We start from the raw sequence: 27,226 nt of genomic DNA, 5'->3' as shown, positions 1-27,226 counted from the left end.
ATGGGCTTGCTGGAGGAGAAAAAACTAACACTTGTTGATTCAATGCATGCTCATCTAAAGGAGGACAGTCATCAACGTTCAAATTAGGATAACATTTCTTAAAATAAAAACCATAGAGAACACTGAATGCTTGTGAGGTGTTGTCACAAACAAACCAAGGCATATTTCTAATTAGTAGATTATCCGTGTTATTCCATGGCTTGCTTTCTGCATCACATTTCATCGCTGGTGAATTCCCATCTTCTTTATTCCCCCGTCTGTCTGTGATCTCGTGGTCAGTGTCTGATGATAAGCGTTGCCACCCTCAAGCCTCCATTTAAGCCATGTGACTCCAGCAAGACCGTCTTAAAATGGGTCAGTGTCTTCTTAGATAAGCAACTGTGACCCACATGATGTCCCATGCGACATGTGGAGGCAGAAGAATTTGGTCCAGCCAATGTTTCTGTTTATCTAATTTCTTCACAATAAATAGAGAATTTACATGAGCTCATAAAAAAGATGTAATTATTTCCCTGAGAGCTTTCGAAAAGGAAACAAGTACCAATGGGTCAATAAAGCAACAAAAGTTAACCAAAACATTATTTAAATCTTCAAAAGAGGTTGTTTTAAATCATTTTTATTCAACCAAGATGTTAAATTAAATCTGTTTTTGTCAACATTTAATAAAATAAGGCTTGTTGGAACATATTTACACCCTCCTCAATAATACAAACAAATGGCATTCAGGAATTATTTTAATTATTTATTTTTGGTGATGAGCTAGAAGTATTTGAGATTAGAAGGCCTCCTTATCATCGCTCTAATCTTTTGCTTCCTCAACATATATTCTAGCAGATTCAAGATGGGACTCTAAAAAGTTAGAATAAACATTGATCACTTTAAAAGTTTACTTAAAACCTTAATCTCTCAGGGACATAAATAATTACTATCTTAGCTGTTTGTTATTCCCTTCACCTGCCAGTGTTAATAATGTTATGCCTCATCAGAGTAATTTTAAAAGTAGTAACCCCCTCTGCTGGAAAAACTCAAACACAGCAAATGAGGTTGTGAAGGTCATGCAGCTGAGAGACTTCAATGAAGCACAGGATGGACCCACTAGGGTTATCCATTCTGCAAAGATTAATGAATTCAAATGTGTGGACCAGGTGCATCTTTCTTAAGGGTTGTTTAGCAAATCACAGGAGAGAAATCCCTTATTGGCTCAGGACATAACAGGCTCGTTTGAATTCCTCTACTCTGTCAGCTTCGCACCAGAAAAGTCAGATATTGGCGTATGCTCTATGCATTCTAATTCAGTGTTTGAACGTTTGAGATTGAAAGTTTTCTGACTTTCTGAAAGTGTTTCAAAATTTTCTTTGCACTTTGGTTGTTTTTTCCCCACTATCTGTTAGCAGCTGAACATTGTGTGGTATTAACTTAAATTGAAAAGTGTCAGAGTTGAAAGAGAAACTATCTCCAGAAGACGAAACAAATCTGAAGGCATCTCTTTAAAAAAACAAAACAGAGATAAATCCACAACAGAACCAACAAAAGACCGGAAAAAATCACAATCCTTCATCTGCTGTATAGCACAATTCCATCTCTTAACTCATTGGGAGTAATTTTGTCATATGTTTGTGACATATTACTGTTTTACATGTTTTCTATTTGTTTATATGCATTTAGCTAAATGACTTTGCACCCTTTTTGTCTTGAACACGCTGCTAACAGAGTGCCTACAGGTCTAGTTCAGAATCAGCTTGTTTTGTGTCAACATATAGACAAAAGTTCACTGGTATTCAGGATGTGCCCCATTATGAGAGCAGTTTAAGTGGAAAACCGAGTTGAAGATTTTTGTAAGCTGGTGCAACATTCCAGTCCCCTTTCTCATTAACCTGGTGAATGTTCTTCTGATGTTTTCTTTGTTTCAAGTGTGGCTTAATATAAATCCAGTAGTTGTAGCTCCTGTCCTGCACATGTTTCAGTGTGTTGGCTCTAGAACCACCAATTCCAGCCATGTAAAATTCCCAAACACTTTTAAATGTGCTTTGAATCACAATCCTCTCAAGGACTGCAGTTATACATGGTGCGTGTCCTTCCACTAAACTTTCCATTCACTTTTTTGGATACAGCACATTAGGGTTAGAGTCACATGTGAGAAATATCCTCTTGGTGTTGGTTTCCAACCACTCCTTCAAAAGTTTTAGAAATAAATACTTGAACATTTTCACTGTGTGAAATTATATAGTACATAGATTTAATTTTTGTATTAAAATATAAATATTTTTTTTGTCATATTTTTTGATATTTTAATTTTGTGTGATGAAGTTATACATGCATAATATTGCATGTCTATGAAACAATGTTAACAGCAAAGGTTATTTGTTTATGTTTTCTGTCGTGTAGCAGTTTCAGGCACACTTTTCATAGCAGTACAAGTCGAGCAGGATGCCTTCTGCATGAACGCCTACTGAGTGAAAAAGTTGTGTTCCTTTCCTCCCCCTTGCGGAGCGTCCTGTCACTGTTGGAAAATGGCTGCTCGGAGCAGCTCCCCAAAGCTCAGAGAAAACTGAGGGGAAAAAAGTCTGTTTTGAAGTCACAAACAAACGCTCGTTTTGACGTTTTCTAAACAGGCGATACAGGACAGAACTCGGGGAAGCCAAGGCTCGACTCTGAGGATGTCTCGCTGGGTGCCCTCAAAGAAGGAAAAGTATGGAGTTGGTACGTAACAAAAACTTGCATGCTCCCATCGCTAGCTCGTCCTAGCCCTCTGCTCTTCTATCAGATTCACTGGACAAGTTATGGGGGGAAAACTGGGTTAGAAAGCGGCCGGCTGAGTGGCTCTGTTAAGGCGGTGTGGGAATGTTTCAGGTAGAAATGTGCCTGAACTGGAGGAATGCAAATCATAGTTTCCCCGCTAGTTCGCCAGAAATGCAGAACAAGGAATGTGCGTCTTTTGTGGGGAAGAGTGTGGATTGGGAATTGTTAGAGGCGCGCCTAGTTTCAGCGCTGTTTCCTGTGTTGTTGGGGCCTCGATTTGCTACAAATTAACCATCTAGTTCCAGGCTGCTCATTATTTGTAGCTGTTTAGGTCTGTTGACTGGTAGCCCTGCCCAACACTCAAAACATAGTTTGTTATTGCTCCTTTAATTCTTCCGCCTGCTCAAACGCTTTACGTCTTGGTCTGAAAACTTGGCTCCCCTTTGGGATATCTAGACTCGTAATAGCAGTTTCTGTTGCTAGTGAGCTGTACACGGAAGAGTCCAGCTAAGAAACGGACCATGCCATTTATCACTTGTGTTTATTTGCATGGAAAAAGTCGTGATTTATTGCTGTGTTTGTTTTTTTCCGGAGTTTACTGTCAGCGCGCGGATAGACAATCACAGATTAAAGCCACCCAGCAGTAGCCAGAAACACGTCTATTGTAGGTTAAAATCATGCCTATTATTTTCCTATCTAAACATAATTATAGACAAAAAGTATTACACACTTTGTCATGTTACAATGGATCAATATACAAGCTTGTATGATTGTAGAAATGAAGTAAATTATACTTTTTTCCTCTTATACAATAAAGAAATTGTGAGGTTCTTATTCAACTCTCACTAAATGTTTTTTTAGAACCATCTTGAAATGCAGCTTTGCAAATGTACAGATGGAACATTTTCTGTGTTTCAGTCATGCTGAATGGCAAGAGCCTGTGAAAACCTACTTTTAGGTTTTGCCACAGATTCTTGACTGGATATAGGTCTGGGCTTTGACTGGGCCATTCCGACAAATGTTTTGAAATGTTTTGAGCTCAACTTTGTAATTGTCCGTGGCTGACCTTCTTCAAGATTGTAAGCCATTTTTGGCTTCCAGCAGGTTTTCTTCTTCCCATCAACATTGTTGGGATCCTTGTTCCTTTCTGACAAAAAGCACTCCCGCAGGATGATGCTGCCACCACAATGTTCCCCTGTAGGAGTAGTGTAGTCAAGGTGATGTGCCGTGCTTTCTTCTTGACATTTTTCTATAATGGCCATATTTGTGAGGTGAATGACAGATTTTAGTCCTGTTAGCAGATTTTCCCTTCTAGGTGAAGGTTTCATTCTTAACACAGACATCTTAGCTGCTTCTCTGATAAATGCTTTCAGTTTGACGAGTGGCTTGCATTTTTCTCATACTCTTTCCATTTTCAGATGATGGGTTAAACAGTGCTCTTGTGAGATGTTCAAAGCTTGTCTGTTGGAGTGACGGGGACTGATTTTAAATTTACACAATTCTTTTCAGATTGTTTTAGTAACATGTGCACTGTGTTGTGTGGGTCTGTCACATACATTCTCAAAAGTTTCTGGTTGTAACCGGAAACAAAACTTTCAAGTCATATCATGACTTTTGTTAGGCACTAGCTTACTAACCGCTGGGGCATTCCTGGATCACTTCCTCAACAGTCAGCTGATTTGTGATCCAGGTGTAAGTGATCAACAGCAGTGACAGAGATGGTTTCCTGTTAAAGGATGGGAAATCTCTAATCAGGAAAAACCTCTCAAAACATTTTAACTTTATCAAGTTGTCAACTGTTGACAGCAGGAATGTACAGAACTATATAAACAATCAGAAATACCCTATTGTCCCAGGAAAGTTTACAGAAAGTTTTTTTGTGATGGGACTAGAAGAAGCCAATTTTCTGATATAAACAATCAATTTGCATGCTGATAACATCTCAGTTGTTTTGCAGACATATTGGCCCCAACATGGCGCTTTTTGCTGTGCTAAAAGAAATGGGATTCTCTCTCTCGTCTTCCTGTAATTTTTTTTAGAAGAACTATTAAACAGTACTTTTTTCTGCACTGAATACATTTTACTAAATACTAAGGGTTGCGTTTGTCAAAATTAAGAAAAAGTGTCAAATTATACTTCTGCAGTAAAACATGTATTTATTTTATTGCTTTCTATGCTTTTTAAACAGTAGAGCCCATAAAGGTTCACAGTAGTTCAACCACTGTCTAATATAATAAATGTATTGCAAACACTGCATACTTTGTTGGCAGCACTTTGCAATCAATGGGTGTCAAAAGTAGATAAAAAATTACAGTGAAAATTTAAAAGAGTCCAAACTCTAGCAGTTTCGAGGGAGATATTGGTATGTGTTGTAGATGCCATGATATTGGAGAAATAAAAATGAAAAACCCTATTCTGTTCAACTTTATTTTTAGTCTGTTAAATCAGAAGTCCTCAATCTCTTTGTTCCTACGGACCAGATTTACTCTCTCAGATAACTTTGTATCACTTTTGACACTGTAATTCAGATCATCATTTTATAATGGATTTATTGGTATAATGACATTAAAGGTATTATTGTGCATTAGCCTGCTAACTGGGTGTGCATTTCTCTGACCCAGTAGGTGAATATTTATCGACTGTTGCTCTATTTTAGGCCCCATGGTAGTTTCCTTATTATGTTATTGTTGGATTCTTCAGGAGGTACGATATCCCAGTCAACTGCTTTGCTGATGATGCTCTAAATAATTATTGACTTTGACTTAGACTTAGACTGACTTTATAGTCATTTTGCATGCACAGGGTGTATACAGAACGAAATTTCATTGCATACGGCTCGGGACAGTGTTTTGAGGTTCCAATGTTGTGAGGTTACTCCAGAATAAAATAAAATACAGTATAAAATATAAATATGAATATAAAAAATATAAAGTGCAGGAATGACAGTAAAATAGAAGTTATTTAGCTATATATATGTGCAAGGTATGAAGTGGAGACCAGTTTTTGAGTGCAGTCCAGTTAAGAGTTCAGCAGTCTGATGGCAAGTGGGAAAAAGCTGTTTCGGAACCTGGTGGACCTGCACCGGATGCTGCGGAACCTCTTTCTAGAGGGCAGCAGGGAGAACAGTCCATGATGAGGGGTCACTGACGATGTTTCGGCCTCGGGACACGCACCGCTGGGATGAAATGTCCTGAATGGAGGGAAGGGGGGCCCCGATGATCCTCTCTGCTGTCCGCACCACTCTCCTCACGTTCTTCCAGTCGGAGGCGCTGCAGCCTCCACACCACACAGAGAGGCAGCTGGTCAGAATGCTCTCTATGGTGCTTCTATAGAACATCTTGAGGATGGGCGGGGGCAGGTGTGCTCTTCTCATCCTCCGCAGGAAGTACAAGCGTTTCTGTGCCCTCTTGACCAGAGACGTGGTGTTCCCAGTCCAGGTGAGGTCGTTTGTGATGTGCACCCCCAGGAATTTGGTGCTGCTAACCACCTCCACAGCCAAGCTGTTGATGAGCAGTGCATCATTTTGGTGCAATTTTGTTAGTTTAAAGTGTGATATAAAGAAGATTGACATTTACATTGGCAATTTGCTTCCTCGGACGGAAAAAGCATAAATGACTGGAACGAAAATATTGTAAACAGTCAAACAAAAACATCGGCGAGAATTGCATTCCTCTTTATATGTAGGATAATGTGGAAACACTTGGGTATCGCTGTTTGTGTTTAAAAATGGCGTTTTATATATTTCGACGACGACAACACATTTTTCTCCAGCTTGTATCTCAAGGACTTATGCTGTTAATATTTCCTTCCACGTATTTGCACGGTCCTCTGAATTTGTGCAATAAACACCTCTGCACGGTTTACCGGAATATATGTGACGGAGCAACCTCATAAAGCACTCTGATAAAACGAAAGATGGGCAAAAGTGTTTGCGTCTATTATCTGAGAGAAACACTGTTTAGTGTGTTGAATTTTGATGGCCTTGTAAAAGAGAATGTGAAATAGGATACTGAAATAATCTGTCAAACATTCCAAAAGTGGTATACTGCCCATTCAAACAACAGCGTGATGGAGCTACATCTGGTTCTCTGGGAATCCAACAGAAGGTCCAGATCCAATTCCTGGAAATCTTCATCCATTTGAAAACCTTTTCTTGTAAGGTTTGGTTTCACAGCAGCTCATTGGTTAATTTTAATGCTTGTACTTTATGCCACTGCAGCCACGCTGAGCCCTTTTTGTGTCCATTAGTGAAAGTTTGCAGCTGACAGACGGGTGCTGATGCTGACTGATGCATGACTTGAGCAGGTGAAACTGAACCTTTGACTGTAGCTTTGAAACGAGCTCCATTGTTTCCGATCCGGTTTGTGCTGTGTTGAACCCGTGTGTGTGCGTGTCTGAAAATGAAGAACTGATGCTAATGATTTCCCCCTCACCGTTTTCGTGTAAATTAAAAAGTTGACTTTCCCTCAAAAAAATATTGGAGAAAATTCTCAGTGGGCTCGCTGAATGCAGTCATGGGATGACTCATTAGATGAAAGAAAAGCTGCTGCCACATCATGGTTGGAGAGGATTGGTAGGGTGCACAGCTGATGCACTTTTAATACTTCATGTGTTGACCGAGGAGTGCTAATGAGCACTCTGTGAGGCCTGTGTGGCTGTCGGTGCTCTATCTGCATCTATTTCTGTTTCAGCAAAACTCTTTTTTTTGTCTTGCCATTTAAACTGTTCTCACAATGGGCCAAATGTTTTTGTTGGTGGAGGTGGAAAAAACTCTCTTCAAGTCATTTCGCAGATGATGCTGAAAATAATTGCTGCTGTCTACAAAGTGTATTGTGTTTATTATCATGGTGGAAAGAAAAACAACTACTAACTTGATTTGCTGTTGAATGTTTTTAAAATAGTTGATGTGATAGCTGTGCATAAATAAAAAAAAATGTTAGTGAGCATTGATCAAGAATCTTGGTTTTAAATGAGATGTAATGTAATCCCTTTTAATTTAGCACACACAGCTCTGGAAAAAAAAATAAGAGACCACTTAAAATGATCCGTTTCTCTGATTTAACTTTGTATATGTATATGTTTGAGTAAAATTAACATTGTTCTTTTATTCTCTTAAGTACTGACAACATGTCTGAAATTCCAAGCAAAAATTGTGTATTCATTTGCAGAAAATGAGAAATGGTCAAAATAACAAAAAAGATGCATTGCTTTCAGATGTCAAATAATGCAAAGAAAACAAGTTCACATTCAATTAAAAGACAACAATACTTGAATTTGGTGTCGCCATGGTAATATCTTGTTTGGAGACGACTTTTCAATCTATATTGACGTAGGAAGCAGGTGGAATGGAGCTTGCACTTGTGGAGGTTTGTGCTTCTAAAGGAAATAAAGAAGACAAAATAAAAAAATAAAGAAGTCATGTATTCTGACTAACTGAGTCAGAATACATGGCTGCAAATAAGAGAAAGGCAGGTGGAACAATGAAGCTGTATGGGGCAGACTTAGACTTAGACTTAGACTTCAGTGAACTTAAGTACCGAGGGAAACTATCCAAAGCAAAGGGCACTATATGAGAGAGGCGAAGAAGAGAATCCTGGAAGGAAGCAGTGGGTGGAGATGATCGTCAGAGGTAATTTGTGACAGAGGGACAGCTGAGGGTGAGGATTTTTATGATTTATGGCTTTTATGATGAAGGGAAGCGAAGTTGAAAGAGGATGTCATCAAAGTGGAGAGAATTACAAATGAGTATGTTAAAGAGAAAGCTTAGGTTTAGCAGTTCTGTGACAAGGTTAGACTAAAAAGGTGGAAACGATTGGACATGGTCAGGGGAAGGGACAGTGGAAATATCTGACATCAGACAAAGAATATGGAGCTGCTAAAGCAAAAGTGGTGAGCAAAGAATTGAGATGTGACAGACAAGAGCTTCGATAGGTGATAAATGCAACTACTGAGTTTCTTTCCTCTACCAAGTGCATAAATGCATAACAGATTTAATATTATGGCCTCCCAAATATTGGACCCAAGCAGTCCTTTACAACTATATTGAATACTGCATTGGCATGTTTGATTCGATGCAGTATTTTGTGCAGCCCTACTTTTAAACTTGAATGTGTATTGCTTCTAGAAGCCTTTATATCAGGCTCTGGTTGCTGTTTATTTCATTATTATGAAAATATATTTCCACTATATTTAGTGCATTTTTTTTTTTTTTTTGCTTTAAGTGATTTATCAAAAATAAATATGGCAAAAATAAATTACAGTACTACAACAACAAAATTCATGTTATATTAATTCATCTGAAGAGAAAAAACATTTCACTTTTAAAGAAAAAACAATTAGAGGATGTTACAGAGAAAAAAGAATATGTATTTACTCAAACTTATGATTTAGTTTTGTCAGTGTCTCGTACATTAACATGGGGAAGTTAGGACTTAAAACTTGTACTTTATAGAGGCTTTGTTTTAGCTTCAACTTCCGGTTCAGTTTCGGCCTGAGTTTATTTAATCTTTTTTGTGAGATCATCACAGAAAAGCAATGAAGGCCATTCCTTAAAGAGAAGTTTCTCAATTGCCGTTGCAGATTTTCATTTCTTGACAAATACCTAACAGCTAAGCATAAATTAAGGAGATCAAGGTTTTTGATGTTTAGTTATTCTTGTGGCATCCCTAAAATGACTCAACAAGGCCCCTGGGGAGATCTGTCTTGCTCTGTTGGGCTTCTGTGATGAATTTACCAGAAATACTTTTTGATGCTAATTTCAAATGTTGCCTCATTAATTCTGTTTCATCAACATGTTGCTGTTCCTTAAGAGAGACTTCAGAGAGTTGTAGCTCTAGAAGAGAACCCAGGGAACGCTTAAAGAAGATTTAACTGAATCAACACGTCAGTTTTAAGACTTAAGCACAGATTGCCTGTGAGAAATTTCTTCCACCTTTTCTCTTCTCTCTGAAGTTTAACACGAGGAAATCTATTAAAATACTAACTCAGAACAGGACATGTGGAGTTTTTTGGGGTTTTTTCGCCATCGTTTAAGATTTAGCCTAGGAGGAAATGCTTCCTGGGGGGTCAAGTCACTGAGTGGTGGCTTATCTGAAAGGACAGTCTGTCACACAAGAACACACACTTGGATCTAAATTTCAGGACCCTTGTTGCTATGATTCCCATTTTAAACTTGGACCTGACAACTTCAGAGAGCTTTGTCTTGGAACAGGTTACTGGTGAGTGACACATTGGGAGCAGAAAATAGAGATGCAGTCGCTCCGTCTCTTGACTTGTGCCAAAAGTAAGTTATAAGAACCCTGCCCAGCACTAAAAAAAAATAAAAAATCGGCTCCCACCTCCCGAGTGCAGTAAACTAACAAATGTGGCTGCAATTAAAGCGCAGTCTCGGCTACTTACTAAAATTCCTACCAAATGTCTCTTAAATTGCATAGCCTGTCTTTTATTCTTCTTTACAGCCCTGATTGAAGCAGTTTTGTGTGAAATATTTTCCTATCTTTATTACCCTGCTTTCCACTAATAACTTGTCTCAGGGTAAATTCAACACGGAACAGACATTCCCCCCCACCCCACATGTTGCTGGTGATGTTTTGTCAGCAACATGTGGCCAAAAGGCTGCTTATATTTTCCCCCACTTAATGTCAGTTTCTGGAAACCTTTTAAAGGATGGAGGCGGTATTGTGTAAAATTAACTGATTTTTGAACTTGATATCATGTTATAATCATTCTGCAAACACTTAGAACCCTTTCCTAAGGTACATAAAAAAAACAAAGAGCAGTTGCTAGACCCTCTCAGGAGTGGCCAGTCCATCAAAATTACACCAAGAGTGCATCAACGACGGCTGTCATTGTGTGTGAAACGATTATAGCGGAGTAAATACTTTTTCACGGCAGCATCAAAAGTAAAACAATAAATCTTATTAATAACACATAATCAATCTATCATTTGTAGCTTTCCTGTTAGATATAAAACCAGGTAGATCATATTATACATTTTCATATATAGATATATATATAGAGAGAGATATAAAAATTTTGATTTCAGTGTGAATAATGTGGTTCTCCAATAATCCAACACCTTTAAACAAGGTTATCAGTAGATCTCACGTTGGCTCATCTCTAATATGGAAGAAGGAATGGTGAGACAGCAATCTCTTCTGCGGTCTATTAAAATCACATCTAAAGCAACAACAGCTTCAGCAACACTGCAGATCTTTAAGAAAACCCCTGAGCTCCCTCTTTCTCTGAATAAACTTTGTTGTTGACTTGACAGAACATGATGGGACTCAGCTTTTGTTTCCGAGTTATGCTAAGGTCTGATTACAAGGTAAGATCCTTATTGAATACTAGGAGGAGAACATTTTTATCTTTTTGTAGTGATCACAGGGTTTGTCTGGTATTTCTGAAGTGTGCAATGGATCCACAGAGATGTGTCCTTCCAGATCCTTCCTTCTGGTGTTGTGTCCCACAGCTGTGTCTCTTGATAAGTAGGAAGTTTGTGACTGTCTCATCAGTTAGCAGTTACCCTGACTTACAAAACTCAGCCAACACCATTCATTCTAATTTTATGTCTTTGTGCATCATAGAGTTAAATCATTTGTTTTTGAATACGGAAACATTGATCCATGAGACCTCAGTTCACCCAGGTCTATTTTTCCCCTCATTTAACCCATCAGTGCTGCAGTTATTGAACAAATATGGTATGAGATCCTTTGTATAATAACCTTCAGTAAAACTACCACAATATCATATTTTTTATGCACCCATGTTAATACCAATACATATGACATCACCTAATTAAAACTACTGCTTTCTTTGACTTTTAAAAAGTTGCTAGTAGAAGTGATTGTATTTGTTGCGTTATATTTCTACCCAGTGGAACTCTGATCAATTTATAAAGATAAAGCGTTAATTGCCACTTATTTAGTTAAAATCTATTATTTTATTTATTTTAGATTTCATTTTTTCGCCACTGAATAAGTGTATCTGCATTAAAGACAAAACTTTTGTAAAATGCTTTGTGCAAAGTTTGTGTGAAAGTCTTAAAATAATAAGAAACCAATTATGCACATAATTAAATCTGTATTTAACCATTCATTAGATGCTCCTAATTTACCTTTTCCAGAAACTCCAGTCATCATGTTTCTTCCTTTCCCTTTGGAGGTCAGTATGACTTTGCTATTTATAAATTCTGAAAGGGAATCATATATTTACTGTGGGCCGTGTTGCTCGGTGAGGCAATTCTAATAGTACAGCTCCCAGTGGCTTGCTGTGAGATGGTAGCTAAGACAAATGACAGCTGGCCTATTTAATCAGTGCATAGCTAAGTGCTTCCACAGTATTTTATCTTGGCTCAACACTGAGACAAAGCTGGGACACTTTTGTGTCAAGCTCTAAAAGCTCGGTGTGGGTATATAACCCTAAGTCACAACCCAAAATATGTAAACAATGTTGATTTCAGCCAACATACCCTGAAGGTAAATAATCATCTCTAGAAGATGAAAGCAGAAGATGCATCTTATTTGCTTTAGGTAGACTAATAAGGCCTTCCACTTACTTTGAATATTTATGTGACTGATTGTCTCTGTATTGGTGGCAGAGTCTGTGTCAGCACAGAGTGTCTGTGGTCAAAGTCGACACTTGTAGGTATGTGAACTTTTATGACAACAACAAAGGGCCCTGTGTTCCTTTTTGTCAGCCTAACAAATGCAGTGTGACAAGAAGACAGCAAGACATGTTGGCTGTCTTTCCCGCTTGGGTATTTAGACGGGTGTCCTCCCCGGTATCCTCGCCATCGATTGTGGAAGCAGCTTGGGCCTTTGTCTGAAGTGAATCCTGCTGTGCTGCTGTGGCTTGCTTGACAGATGGTTAATGGTGTGTAACATGTCAAAGTGAAACAAAGGTCACTGATGCAAACATATGCTGTTACATAATTTAGATTCAGTAAGCTCAGATTAGTATGTGAGAGCCTTCAAACAGGCAACACCTTTAATTACCGTACTGCTCTTGCTAAGTTTGATCACATTGTGTGGTGGGAGGACAAAATATAGCCATGCATTTATTTAGAAAAACCAAAATAAGTCTTTCAACTTTACAGTTTTTAAATTTAAAAATTATTTTTTGTGTATTACTGTCTCAACCATTAGTTTGTTTGGCCAAATAGCACATTTGTACCTTTTTCCAATTTTAGTTTTTCTTATTAGTTGACTTGAATTGGACAATTTTCAGCTCAGTCAACCCTGAGAAGTAACCAATTGATCAGAAACTCAAAACTCTGGTCACTGAATAGGTAAACTCTTCTGCATGGCACTTTTAGCCTCACCCTACGGTGTGGATGTTGTTGCTGTGAGCACTTACATTACCAAAACACATTAAAACAAACCTTTATCTTGGCTTTTTTCTATTCTTCCTCTTTCTTTTCTCCCTCCCCAAAGGATAAGTCCTTGTTTGAGAAATTGTTTTGCTTACTTAACTCCTGACTGGGGCTTTGGACGTTTGGATGTGCACTGCACGGCAGCTCGTTACCGGCGAAGTGTGTGGTACCTACCGCGGCCACCAGGGGCCCCCTAGAGAAATAATTTTTTTCTTTTTATCCATAAAACAATTATTTCCAAATTAATTATCAAATATATATTATTGTAAAAACAAATCACTTCATAGTAAAATTGTGTGTTTTTGATATTATAATGACAGAAATTATTACAAAAAAAAAAATCTACTTAGTTTGCTTATGCCTTGGACCGGCTCCTGCTGTGAGAAGACTTAAAGTTAGTGAATGTAACATTAACAATTAAATATTGTTAATATTTTTATTAATAAGCACATAGATGTAAGAAATTATCAGATAAAAAAAATTATGTTATGATGAAAGACTTCAGCGGTTGATTGAGTCTGCCAGGAAGAGCAAGACTTGAAGCAGATAAAAAGATGGTTGAACTATGTACAACAAAGTTTTATTCTTTGACACTGTCATGGAACACACTGAACTTGGTAAGGTACGGCCTTTAGGAAATCTCATAGCTAACATATCTAGATTCTCTGGGCAATACATACGATTTAAGATTTAGTGATGCTAACAGCACTAGTTTCTGATATAAATTGAGGAGCATTAAGTTTAAAATGTCAACTCGCTAATATTATTTTGTTTTAAAATATTGAAACCTGCTTTACAAGAACTGTTTTATGCCTGCAAATATAGTTTTACAAGAAATTCTAATCATCTGGGTTACCAACTGACATAAGCCACAAACATCTAATAGTGGCATCTATGAATATTACATACGGTCCTCTGAATAACATATTGACATTATTTCCTGTCTAGCGACCTTTGTTCACTAATGAGTCTAAAAACCTTTGCTACTGATGATATGAAACACTATCAGCCTTCCCTGTTAATACCTACTGTAAGTGTATTAATGTAGAGTTACATTAATAATAATGCACTGTATAAGAAAACATAAATATATTTTCCCACTTTTTTTTTTTTTTTTTTTTTTACTTCAGTAGGACTTCAAAAGGCAATACCTAGCTGTAAACTAGTGGGAATAATGGCGTATACAGGCTTTAAATGTAATTGCCAATGGCATCAACAAGCAAAATGTTATAAACTGTCCACGAAGCCTGTTTATTTCACTTATATAAATATCCTCAGAGTTAAATTTTCCTATTATGCTGTATTGGTTTTGAGTCCTCTAATGTAATGTTGAGATTCATGCATAACAAAAATCACAGGGCTCAACAGCACCGAGGCTGCTCAGATTATACAAATGTCAACCCCAATATTAGCAGCAGTCCATATTAATGTTGCATTTGTCACCTTTAAAATGTCCCATCGGTTGTTGTGGAGACTTGTAATTGAGGTGTCAGTCATTGATTGTCGATGTAGACAAGCTAGGGACGCCTGCATGCAGCAGGAGACGGCCCTTCATGAAGCCTGGCATTTGATGAAATAGCCTTTTGTGTGTTTTCTGTATCGTGTGTGTGTGCCTAGCTAAATACTTGGAAAAAGTCAGAACCTTGCAGCTCAGAGACTCAAGAGGCAGTTTTGGATTTCAGTGACTGGCAGGTCTACTTTGTGAACAACTTTAGGGGACTTAAAGTAAGTTGTCTCACAGATGTCCCTGAAATGTAAATTTCATTTTATTAAAAAAAAAAAATAGGTGAACAGATTGGATTTTCATGGGTCCATCACCCCTTCCACATAAACTTGAGTACTCCCCTTTGCAAATTTAAATATTTGTGTACAGCAGTTATGTCCATCAAGTTCCCCATTTTTGATTTAAGATCTAATGTGTGTATATTAAGATTTGCTTACTTCTGACCGGAGCTTTGGATTATACATATAGATACACACACACACACAATGTAAGAAACCAGCAAGTCTTCTAGAGATCCCACAGAAACCGCATGCATTATCTTTGTGCTGCCATGCAACCGCAGAGGTTTCAAAAGAAAGGAAATAGGCTAAAGCCCTGCAAACATGGCAAGATTGCTTTTGATTATAGAGCATCCAATTACAGCTGCATCTTGAAAAATTTAGTAAAATCAAGCTGTTAATTTCTTCAATAAAAAAGTGATTCAGTCATATGTATGACAGAGGTATGCTGGTAATGAAGCAACTTATTAGAGTTTAGGATTAGTGTTACTGTATTTAACAATTTTCCAGCTGTCTCTGGAAAGTTATTTTATTGCAACAACACTCAGGTGTTTCAGGAATGTATGAGACATCTGTTACGGTAAGACACAGCCACCAGTATAAGATTATAAATAGCACCGTGAAGAACAGGTTGCAAGCATTTCCGGTTGTCAGTCTGCACCTCTTATTGCAGCAGATGTGAAGTGATAAAAGTTCAGAGTCATGTCAATGAAGTCATCGTGTTGGCTGAATGTCAGTGAAGGTGTTTCAAAGTAAACTTGCTGAGTCAATTCTAGGATTTCTCTAGAAATGTTTAAAGGTAATTACAGGGTCCTTAGCCTTGTTACATGAGAGTTGGAAAGCAGAGCAAGAAATAATTGGTGCATATTTCTGTGCAAAGACTGATCTTTCATTCTGAGCTATTCTAGTTTTTGAAGAAGGGCTGCAAACATTTGACTTAGACTTAGACTTACTTTATTGTCAGTTTGCATGCACAGGGTGTATACAGAACGAAATTTCGTTGCATACGGCTCAGGACAATGTTTTGAGGTTCCAATGTTGTGAGGTTACTCCAGAATAAAATAAAATACAGTATAAAATATGAATATAAATATGAATATAAAATATAAAGTGCAGGACTGACAGTAAAATGGAAGTTATTTAGCTATGTATATGTGCAAGGTATGAAGTGGAGACCAGTTTTTGAGTGCAGTCCAGTTAAGAGTTCAGCAGTCTGATGGCAAGTGGGAAAAAGCTGTTTCGGAACCTGGTGGACCTGCACCGGATGCTGCGGAACCTCTTTCTAGAGGGCAGCAGGGAGAACAGTCCATGGTGGGGGTGTGAGGGGTCACTGATGATGTTTCGGCCTCGGGACACGCAGCGCTTTGTCACAAAAGGATATATCATCTGTGGTTGCAATATGATAAAATGTGAAAAAGTTCAAGGGGTGTAAAGACTTTTGCATGACACAAATAAAAAAAATTAATAAAACTGAGTCATGTAAAATCAAAAGATTACTCTTTTTGCAGCTCTGGATTTGTGTGCAAAGTGCAAGCTGGGTTCGCAGAGCCAGCACACACTCATGCACTCCCACAAATAACACTAGACCACTGTGTTGGAAATTCTCAGTGAAAGGCTTTGCTCACTGCTCTGTAAAGAGCTTGGATCTGCTCGTTCTTGCTCTCTCCCTGTTGTACTACAAAGATGATTTTCAATTAAAGCTCCACAGAAGCTGTGGCAGTAAAGTTATTGCCCTGCCATATTGTGGCCACAGGCCTCTACAGGGGCTTGGTGAATGGCAGGAAGTTGTGCCAAAAGACATTACTGACTTTGGCGTCTAAGTCTGGCACTAAGTTGTTTTTGCCACCTGCTTCTCTCTTTGCATTTCTTATCTTTTCATGCATGGAAAAATTCCTCCTTCCCTTCCAGTAAACAATAAAGTTTTACTCTCTTCACTTCTTTGTACATTATTCGCTACATGAAGTATTGTTCAACTTCCTAAAGACATAAAAAGCATCAGCAGTTCTTTCTGGAATGGCCCCATCTATTGTGATACAGTCATATCTTCAGTAGTATTTCCTCTTTGGATTTTCTTTTTTTTTTTTTGAGCGAGAGGAACAATGTGGTTCTAGCCCAGCAAGGGGGAAAAAAACCTGTGGCGTTCTCTGTCTAGCAGCGTGTATTAATTTCAGTTTAATTACAATGGCTTTATCTCCACTTTCCAACTGCAGACAGAGCTAAAAGGCTGCTGTGTGTAATTGGTCTAAGAGGAAATGGGTTTGTTTTGTTGGTGTTCTCCTCTTCTGTGACATCGCTGTCTGAGTTTTCCTCTAATTTAGAACCGTCAGACTTCAGTCTGAATACTTAAAGCTCTTATTAAACCTTATTAGAGAGGAACTTGAAATAATTATGCCTTCCTGCTTTGTAGGTTTCCCTTTATCTGAGTGCCATGAAGTTGCTGCATGGCTGATTGGCTCTGCTCTTGCTAATGCAGCTCTGTATTTGGATATTTTGGCTACACTCAAGTGAATGACTTTGCATCGTATCTTTACTTTTGGGGGAAAGTCTTTTAGTTTGACTGAAGTAAAGATTCTAGTTTGACATGCTAAAACAAAAATTGAATTTGGAAAAAATAATTAAATATGTATTGGTAGGATTGTCAATATAATTTCTTGAAAATTAATTATATTAATTTATACTAATTTGCATCAAAGTGAATATACTGTGCACCAGTGCCTATTTGTAGTTCAATATTTTCAAAAGAACCTCCCTATTCATGGGGTTTTGTAGCACTTATCTAAAATATTCAAAAGAAAACAGAGGGAAAATGAAATACTTGGGCATAATCCTATGTGATGCATTATTGGGTGATGTTTGCAAAACAGGCAATCCAGGAGCGCCATTTATTTCCTTGTCACAGATTGCCTTATATAGATTCTTTCCCTATAAGGCAGACAGACAGAAAAAAACGTAAATGCCAAAGGATGCCACATTCTAGCTATGCTAACGGTACAAGATAACACTGATATGGCGGAGATAACAAACTGTCCAGTATTAGCTGGAACTATTTCCAGTTAATACTGTCAGGAGTTTTCAATGCGATATGGGCAGGGGAGAAACAATTTGTCTGCCGTTTAAACAAAGCTTAATGGTATGTTAGTAGATTTCTTAGGAGTACCAATGCAGGTTTGTATTGCATTGGTCTGTAGTTTTAAATGTACTTTAAGTTTCAATCTTGCTTTAAAAGCATAATTCTTCTGTTTAGAAAACATTGCAAGGGAAGAGAAGTGTTGAGGGCACAAATGTAGGTCCTTCTGAAGATTTTTTTTGTGTGGGAAGCCATGCAGACTCATCTCACTATGTTTTTTTTTTTTAATTATAGCCAACAGCGACGCAGTGTAGCATTGTCTAAATTTACACTGGTCAAACGCAATATAATAATCAACAACACTGGTAACGTTAGCCTTCCTGTGTTTACTCTATAGATTCCAGTACGGAACGGCCAAAACCGGATCATTAACCCAGCATGCATTGCGCTGGTGAAAACATGACAATCTCCAAGGATGAAAAATATAGCAAAAGATGCAAATTTTTTGAAGTTATTATGAGTTTTTTCTGTATCACAAATTGCAATTTTTTAGTTAATAAGAAAATTACAACATATTTAGGTCAACTAATCGTGGAACCCTCTATTTAAGAAGTTATGTCATTGGTCTTCAGCAAATTTGAGAGCATGGTCTAAATATGCATTTTAAAATGTGTTACACAATACAGTTATAAAGTTATATAGCCTCAAAATAATGAATAATAAGAGGTCCAGCTCATCATTAGATATAACTCATCAGTAAGATATAACTTCTGGTAATAGATTATTCTGGCTGTAATCTGTGTCTGTGGAGCTACTCTCTGCTAACTTGTCCTTCTTTCCTCTGAGAGCTGAAATGCAGCTGGAGTGGAATAATCATCCTCTATTCATTCTTGCTGCACAGAGAAGGGAGAGTGTTCTCAGCCCACTCTATGCTTGTTAAAGTCCACCTCTTTCAAGTTAAGCGCTGTATTAAATGTATATTTCCTTCGTCAGTCTCAGTTCTTATTTCTATGGGGGGGTTTTCTGGATTTTTGAACAAAGGATTTGCCTTTGATCAAAATGTATTTATTTACATATCCCTATCATGCTCAACGTGGAGATCTTATCAGTTTCACATCCATGAATCTACATAGATTTGAGATTTAAAAGACTATTGGTTTAGCCCAATAAATTTCAATTGTAGCTTTTTAAGGGTAGCCTCTCTGCACTTTATGGAATCAGACTGCAATTAAAGGATAATGGATAATGGTTGTATTCTTCAGTGTAGCTGAGAAATACACGAGACATTAAACTCAAAGCAAAAATTGGAAAAACCTAAACTAGTCAATCTGTATTTAAATAGGGGCATATATTTCTCATGCCCTGATGTTGATTATTTTTATGGTGTCTGGTCAGCACTCAGTGTCATAGTCCTCTTCTTGGTCTTGTTCTCTTTTTAAGTGTCACTACTAAAAATAACTACCCATGACCAAAATCCAGTAAACTGTTGTGACTTTATTGCAACTTCTATTGTGTGTTAATAACAATACTTGATGCTCATCTTCACCATGGTATTCTCTTTTTGCTTTTGTCTAAAATCAACAACAACAGGTTGACTGCAACCCTGCTTGCCACAGCAGTTCTTTCGGAAGCAAAGATTTGGTGAAATGTATGGTCTAGAAGAGTTTTCTGAAAAGTGAAATTTGGTGGTATTTGCATACAAGGATAAGTTATGAAATACTGGATCACAATTTCTCCAGAGTAGGCAGCTGACAAATTAGCTCATTAAGGCCACACATTAGACTGGAGGGTGAAACATCGCTGTTGAATAATTCGGATTGTACAAATGCTAGCAGATACATGCTGACACAGTCTCTGTCTTTATGTTGACTGCATTTGAAAACCATATCCAATTTATTCTAAACATTTTGATACAAACCTTAGCTTTTTTCACAGATTCACTTCCAACTTTCTTGACAGTTAGGTGGAAGTAAAAAGCCATTATGTTCTCTGAAACTTCTTTCATTAAAGCAGTTTCCATGCATTGCTCAATATTTGCATCATCTTTGAGTTCTCTGATGGTCAAAAAGATGCAACCAGGGCTTGACATTGAAAATGATCAACCGAACGCTGATCCTTATTGGAACAGTGGGATATTTGTGCACGCAGTTGAAAGCTAGAAGCCTCTTTTAAGTTTTAATCTAAAGTTGTTCTTTAGTTCTCTTACTGTAATAGCCCAGCCCATCCAGATTGAGAGTTGCCTCATGCTCAGCTTATGGGTTCTCCTCTCGTAGAATCCCTTTTGTCTGGGATTTCCTGGATGGCTCGGAGCCTTCTGCCTACTGGGACTTCAAACAAAAACCTCAGCTGACTCAGACTCTTTCCAGGGAGCTATTTTTTTCAGAGCTATTCCTTCTTTCCACCCCTTCTTCATCAACCTACAATATTATCTTCAAAGTGTAATGATATGTTATACTGTGCGTGGATTAGTACAGGCCATTACTGAGTGCAAAGTGTAGAATTACAATCAGTCCACTATTTAGATGAGGCTGCTTATAATTGTAGAGAGGGCGTAGACGTGTACTGGCTAAGTAGATAGTTCCATAATTTGATTCCTAACTCGTCTCCTTTGATGATAATGTTTTGTGAGTTTACACGCCCTTATGCGAGAGGTTATGTATGGTAATGAGCTCCCCAACCCCCCACCTCACTCCCTATCAAATGATGCTGCTGTTTATCCCGTTTCAAGAAAATAATTTGCATGCCACACTCGAGGGAAAACATGGTCCACTTCCTAACGCTTTTCGTCTTCTTCCTCTGATGGATTTTCTCTTCCTCACTGCTCCCTAATTGACATCAGTTTACTTGGATATGCAAATATAGGTTTATGAGTAATCAGAGCTGTCATTTAATCCACACGTGACTGGAATCTCTTTGGTGATTTCAGCAAACTGTGCAATGATTGCCTCGGATGTCAGGGCTGTGTTAGATGGGCGTCATTTAGGCAGCATCTTCCCAGGGTTGTTTATTTGTGTTCATTTGAAAAAAAGTCTTACCCAGAGAGGATATCCCCGGCTCTCCCAGCTTCCATTTGTTTGAAATCGGAGAGTCTCACTGGAAGCGATGACAGAGGTGTTTTATCATGTTCTGTTGAAATATGGAGCGTTCTGTTTTTTGCCAGATCTCGTCTTGCTATTTGGATAACATGCAAAATCAGATGAACTCGTCCAGGTTTCAATCAAGCTCTGTGATTTTCAAGCTGATTTTAATATCTTTACGCTCATTGAACATTATTACATGTTGTCACCAGGCAACCACAAACTTTATTGGGATTTTATGTAATAGACAAACACAAAGTAGCAATGATTGTGAAGAGGAAGGAAAATGAAAATTTTCTAATAAAATTTTAATGTCTGCAGAGCATCCATATTCAGCCGACCGAGTTGGTATTTTGGAGAATAAGGTTTTACTGCAGATACGGGTTGAATTCTTTTGACATGCGTTTCCACCATCTTTGCATCTTTGCAAGATTACAGAAATTGAAATAGTTACCTACTCTCCTTCCAAATTGATAAAGCTCAATCACAGTGGATTAAATATTAATTCTTGCCAAAAATTCTCAGACCATTTTTAATGCTTGGATTTAAATCTTTCCTTTGTAGCTCTGGCTTTATGTTTAGGAGGTCATTGTCCAACTGAAAGGTGAACATCTGCTTTAGTCTCAAGTCCTTTGCAGCTTCCTGCTGTTATCCTGGCTTACCTGTTTGCTAAAGAAACCCATCCCTTTAGCATGATGCTAACACCACCGTGTTTCACTGTAAGGATGGGATATTTGGTGAGTGTTCTCTGCCATGCCAAATACATCCTTTGCATTTAGGCCAAACCTTTCAACCTTGCTCTTTTCTGACCAGGGCACCTTTCCTCGCACATCTGCTGTTTTCCTCAGTCTTCAAAACGCTTTGTTCACCAGTGTTCACCAACAATCCTATGAGGTATTTACAGAACTGCTTGTTTTACAGTAGGATAGAAATACACTCAGTATTTCTCCCTTTACGGATTAAGGGACTTTTGAAGGCAATTGACTGCACAGGTTTTATTTAGGGAAATAAGAATAAAGAAGTCAGAATGGAAACCCATTTCATCAGAAATTCATCTGTAAGATAATTTTGAACATTTTGTATAATTTTTATTCTACTTCATATTTAGGCATTGTGTTAGTTTATTTTAAAAAATCTACAACATATGTTAAAGTTTCTCTTATGTGATCAAATTTCAAAAAAATCTTTGCATAAATACATTAGCTAGAAACGATAATTTGACTGTTACCACTGCTGCAGAGTGGCTATTCTGCTATTACTATTCAACGCAGATTAATCCCACCTCCCTTTTGATTGCTCTGTTTCTATTTTTCTAGGCACCTTTTGTGTTTTAGTGGGGCTGGAATGAATGCCGTTGTCTTTGTTCTGCTGTCGGCCAATGGCTCACATTTGTTAGATTGTTGTTGGGGATGACTAAATGCACTGTGGACATGCTTGTGAAAAAGGACAACAAAAACAACAGCATTGAATTAAACAGGTGATAGACACAATTTCATGCTTTCTCTATGCCAGTGTTTCCCAACGCTGGTCCTCAAGGCACACAGCCCTGATTGTTTTAGGATTGTATTTTCTTGCTTCAGTCCAGAAGATTTCAATTGATGACTGATTAACAGGCGTTTGTTGAACTGCAATCAGTTGAATCAGGCACATTAAAGCAGGGAAACCTCTAAAACATGTAGGACATTGTGCCTTGAGGACCAGGGTTGGGAAACACTGGTGTAGACCACACAGAAAGTGGACTGCTAAATAGTCCACATACATCAAATCAATGCCTCTTTTTTGCATAATTAGCAACATGCAAACAAAATTTGCATGAAAAATGCTTGAATAGATATGAACACACAATTGATAAGGAATTTTGTCTCATGTTTTGTTCATCACTAGTTTAACAAGTCCAACACGTTAACAGCCATCTACCTATTAGACTTCCTCCCTGTAGATCAACTCAACATTCTCATGAATGAGTCCCAATATTGGATATTGAATTGACAACATTACCTCACTCAGTTTTTTTGCCTTTATTAAAGTTTTCCCGTCACAATGTCTGAACTTTCAGATCTTGATAATTAATATTCTTTGGTGCGGACATAAAGGGCAGTGAAACTCCACCCAAATGACTAAGTATATTATTAGCAAACATGACATCCAAGATATTTTGCAACTGCAATATTGCACGTTAATATTGCAAAGACTTCTGCAATTCAACATGCTGTGCACTTTTCGTACTAACACATGCTGTTACTGAGGAAGTAAGACTTAACTCTGTTATTTTTGAGCTGTTAAATAGGCAGGAAAAGACAGGACAAGAGAGTAACATGACATATAACAGCAAAGTTCTGTTTTATCTTCTTGAGCTTTCAGCTAGGGTGTACATTTATTGAATCGTTGATAATTTATTGTGATAATTTTTTATTATAAGAATCCTGATTTATTGTCACGATTAATTCAAATGAATTTAAAAAACTGTCTGCATTGTCAAGAGTGTTAGTTTTACCATTTTCTCCACTGTTTGTTCAATAAAAGTATAAATAAACATTAATTAATTTGAAAATATGATTAAATGCAGTTAGTTTGTGCAGGACAAATCACACTTCTTTTGTGACTGGTGTCCTAAAGAAGTGTATTGCTAATTGATATGTTTTTAGAGACCAGTGTTAGTATTTGTGGAAATATATGTTATCTCATGCCGTCACTGCCTAAAAAGGAAATAATAAATAGTTCTCATCATCATTATCACAACATTACCACAAAATATTGTGATACAGTCTGTCATGGAAGATGTTGGATTTTTTACATTTTAGTTGGTGTCAGACTCCCGGATATACATTCTGAGACAGATTTGTGTATGTTTCTATAAAATGAAATATCAAAGTCAATTTAAAATGTCAACACAGAATTAAATTTTTCTTTGCTTTCAAAATATTAGCAAAGTGCTGTCTTTACAGTTTTTTTACAGCTTCTTAAGATCATCAAAACTGAATAAATATCAGTATCTTTGGTTGAAGCTTTCGAACCAAAGATACAATCATTAGTAGCTTTTGATTTGCATCTGTAAAACGGCCCTGATCTCCTTCATTTTGGGATATCTGTGGTCAGCTATTTCTTACATATGAAGCAGATTTTTTCCACCGATTATATCTGCTTCAGCAAAGGTCTGAAAATCAACCACTGTCCTGTTTTGCTCTGCCATGACAAACCCACCCTCTGGGTCATGTCTGCACATTTGCAGTAAACAATAGTCACCCCACTGTTAGCAACTCAGCGACTTCCTTGTTATACTTAGCGACAAAGAAATTGGCTAAAATTGTAATATTCAGGTCAGGTTTTTTTTAAAGATCGGTAATCTGCTATCAGCCATAAAACTGCAACAGGTGAATCCCCAGTTTAAACAATTTAGTTTGTATTTATTTATTTATTTGCTTAAATCAAAAATTGTCAGTACAATAAAATATTTGCAATAGAAATGTGACTTTCAACCGTCCTGCTGGTCAGTGAATCTCAACAACTGGAGTTTTAAAAGTTTTACTGATTAACGTCTTGAACTGACTGACATCTTGTTCTGAAAGAATCCACTGCAGAAAAGACGCGCATTTATTTCCCTGTGCGGGAGCAAGATGTAAAAAACGGGTTGGAGTCCAAAGGCAACAAAAGCAGAAAGACTTTGTTTTGCATGGCTGTCAGACATAAGCCCCCTAGAGCTAATGAGAACCAAAAAGAATGGCACGTCCCACCTGATGTCTCTAATGAACTGTAATGAGCGCTTCAAGTGGCAGGTGGTTCTTGGGGGGGGAAAATGGATAACACACTTGCAGGATAAACGTGCTGGGAAGTCTGCAGTGCCTGCAGACTTTCTTTTTTATCTATGCAGTCATTCACCTCTGGAAACCTCAGTTCAAGCGACTCAGTGTGCATTCCCACATCAGGACATTGATTCCTTAATTTTGATGCTTATTTGGTTACTTTTCTGCTTACATATTTTTCTTTCTCCATTGTCTCGATTTTAATGCACTCTGTATGGTTCTTGTATCACATTCAAGAGGCTTTTTTCCCCTGTAATTCGCTCGCGTATAATAGCGTTCCTGTTGGATAAATTGTATTATTAGTAATTATCAAATATTTGTTGTATCATGTAGCCTTGTAGTTACATTTAGATAATGTTTCTGTGTGTTAAATAACTTTGATTCTATCCTGAGACTGCCCTGGGAAATAGGGGTGACAGCTACTCACAGCAGCTGTTGCCCTGCAGGACTTCCTGCAAGACAGAGGTATTAATTGCTCCCAGCAGAGTTTTACAGGCCTGACAATAAACTCTGCTCTGTGCTTCTTTGTGATACAAAGCCGTTGCTTTGAAGCTATGCAATGTGTCTTGTTTCACACCGGGCCTGGAGCAAGAAAGATTTAGAGTATAGATAACATGTGTCTAGAAGTGAATGTTATTTAGCGCTGCAACCATGTGATGAATGCTTTGACCCCACCCCATAGGGTTGCAGCGCCCCTTGTGGCAGGTTCCTAAAGATCAATAAAATAGAGGGAGCGGGAGATGTGTTTCCAGAGTAGGTGGAGATTTGTAACTGGAAACATCTCTCTGTCTGCTCTCCTCGCGAGTATAAAAGAATCTAACTCTCTTTGTCTTTCCTGTGTTTGTTTAAATTGTCTCTAATAGGTATTTAGACCTGACAGTTCCTTTTACCACGAGAACTAAAGCCCTCTTGCTCTTTCTGTTACAGCTTCATTACACGCACCTCAATTGATACTTTTGTGCCTTACTCATCCAGCTTCTCTGCTGCAGTGGAGCTCCTTGAATACAGACTGGATTTGGTGTTAGGCATAAATATTAACCTTCGAGCTGTGAAATTATTACTGTAGTTTACTTTGCATGTCAAGCCACCATTTTTACATTTTTGGCAACCGTCTAAAATGTAGACCTAAATGTCTCAAGTGATCATCATCAATAAAATATGTACGCATAAATTATTTTTCTCCTGTTTAATAAATTTGATTTTTGTTGGATCACCAATCAAGAGAATATTTCCCAATTCAAATCTCTTAATTGACTGACTAGTGCATCACTTTTATTTTTTGGACTGAAATTTTTGCAGTGTTCTTTTACGGTATTGTGTTGAAAAGAATGCTTAGGCTGAACGTCCTAGTAAGCAAACTGCTTTTTATTATGACTGCATATTGATTTTTCTCTTAAGATCCAGACATGCAAGCACAGCGTCTATAAAAGCGAGATGCTCTGTAAGGCATTAGGTTATTATAATTTCTACTGCATGGCTAGTAAATAACAAAATTAACAAAAAAAAACTAATCAAGTATTATATACTATTTTGTCTGGAGACAGTCCAGATTGCCATAAGATGTTTTGTTTGCTTCGTCTTGCTTCAAGTAACTTTGTCTTTGTCATCAGTATTGTTTTGACATCATTCTCTAGTATTGATTTCTCTGCAGTAGGTGGTGGAAGTGTGTTGATGTCACAGCTCAAACTGGTGCTACACCCAACCATCACACTGTGTCATAGAGTGTGGGTGCATGTCGTGTAAACGTGCACTAACTTTTACTACACATTGCAGCGGCACACATTTCGAGCCTTAAGGGAACGAAATACTTTATTGCCTTTTTCCTCTACCTGTAATATCCTTTTCTCATATATTGTCCTCTGTTTTTTTTTTTTTTCTTAAGCAATCTATAACTACGATGCCCGGGGAGAAGAGGAACTGTCACTGCAGATCGGAGACACGGTGCACATACTTGAGACATATGAAGGTGAGAACTGACACTTGATGAACGCTGACAACCTGGAAATGAATATTAAGTAGCTTTTCATTCTCTTTTCAGACTTTAGCAAATATTTTTAATTTGAAAAGTTCAACCTTGGTGGAGAGAAATGCTGTTTATTAACTTTAACATTGTCAGCTGGGTTTTTGTAAAGAGGCCTTTTGCAATCTCAGTAAAAAGAAAAGTACACCCTCTTTTACTTTTTGACAATGGCTTTGAGATATGATATATCAGGTTTTAAAGTTGGTGAGCTGCACACCATAGAATTCACTATGATGTTTTGTGCTTTTCTATATTTACACATTCTTTAATTCCAATCATAGAAGTTGGTTCAGCTTGTTTTTTTTTTTGCTTATTTTGTTTGAGGTCATTGTCATTTAGTGCAGTTCGGTTATGAAAATTCAAAAGAAA

The 27,226-nt window shown here is 37.6% G+C and overlaps 1 protein-coding gene across 4 annotated transcripts in view; it reads left to right on the top strand.

Moving 5' to 3' along the window:
* The first annotated feature begins 2,499 nt into the window (after positions 1-2,499).
* The window catches only part of dock1 (dedicator of cytokinesis 1), a 220,416-nt gene continuing 195,689 nt past the window's right edge, over positions 2,500-27,226 (top strand). For all 4 annotated transcript variants that reach the window (XM_023340653.1, XM_023340652.1, XM_023340651.1 and 1 more), the window contains exons 1-2: positions 2,500-2,700; positions 26,720-26,803. In XM_023340653.1, coding sequence (XP_023196421.1) covers positions 2,658-2,700; positions 26,720-26,803 — 127 coding nt within the window. In that variant the 5' untranslated portion in view covers positions 2,500-2,657. The remainder of the gene's footprint in view (positions 2,701-26,719; positions 26,804-27,226) is intronic.

Source organism: Xiphophorus maculatus, chromosome 10, assembly GCF_002775205.1.
Source record: "Xiphophorus maculatus strain JP 163 A chromosome 10, X_maculatus-5.0-male, whole genome shotgun sequence".
Classification (NCBI taxonomy): domain Eukaryota; kingdom Metazoa; phylum Chordata; class Actinopteri; order Cyprinodontiformes; family Poeciliidae; genus Xiphophorus; species Xiphophorus maculatus.
The sequence above is the reverse complement of the archived record's forward strand: the minus strand, read 5'-3'. Positions and strand labels throughout refer to the sequence as shown.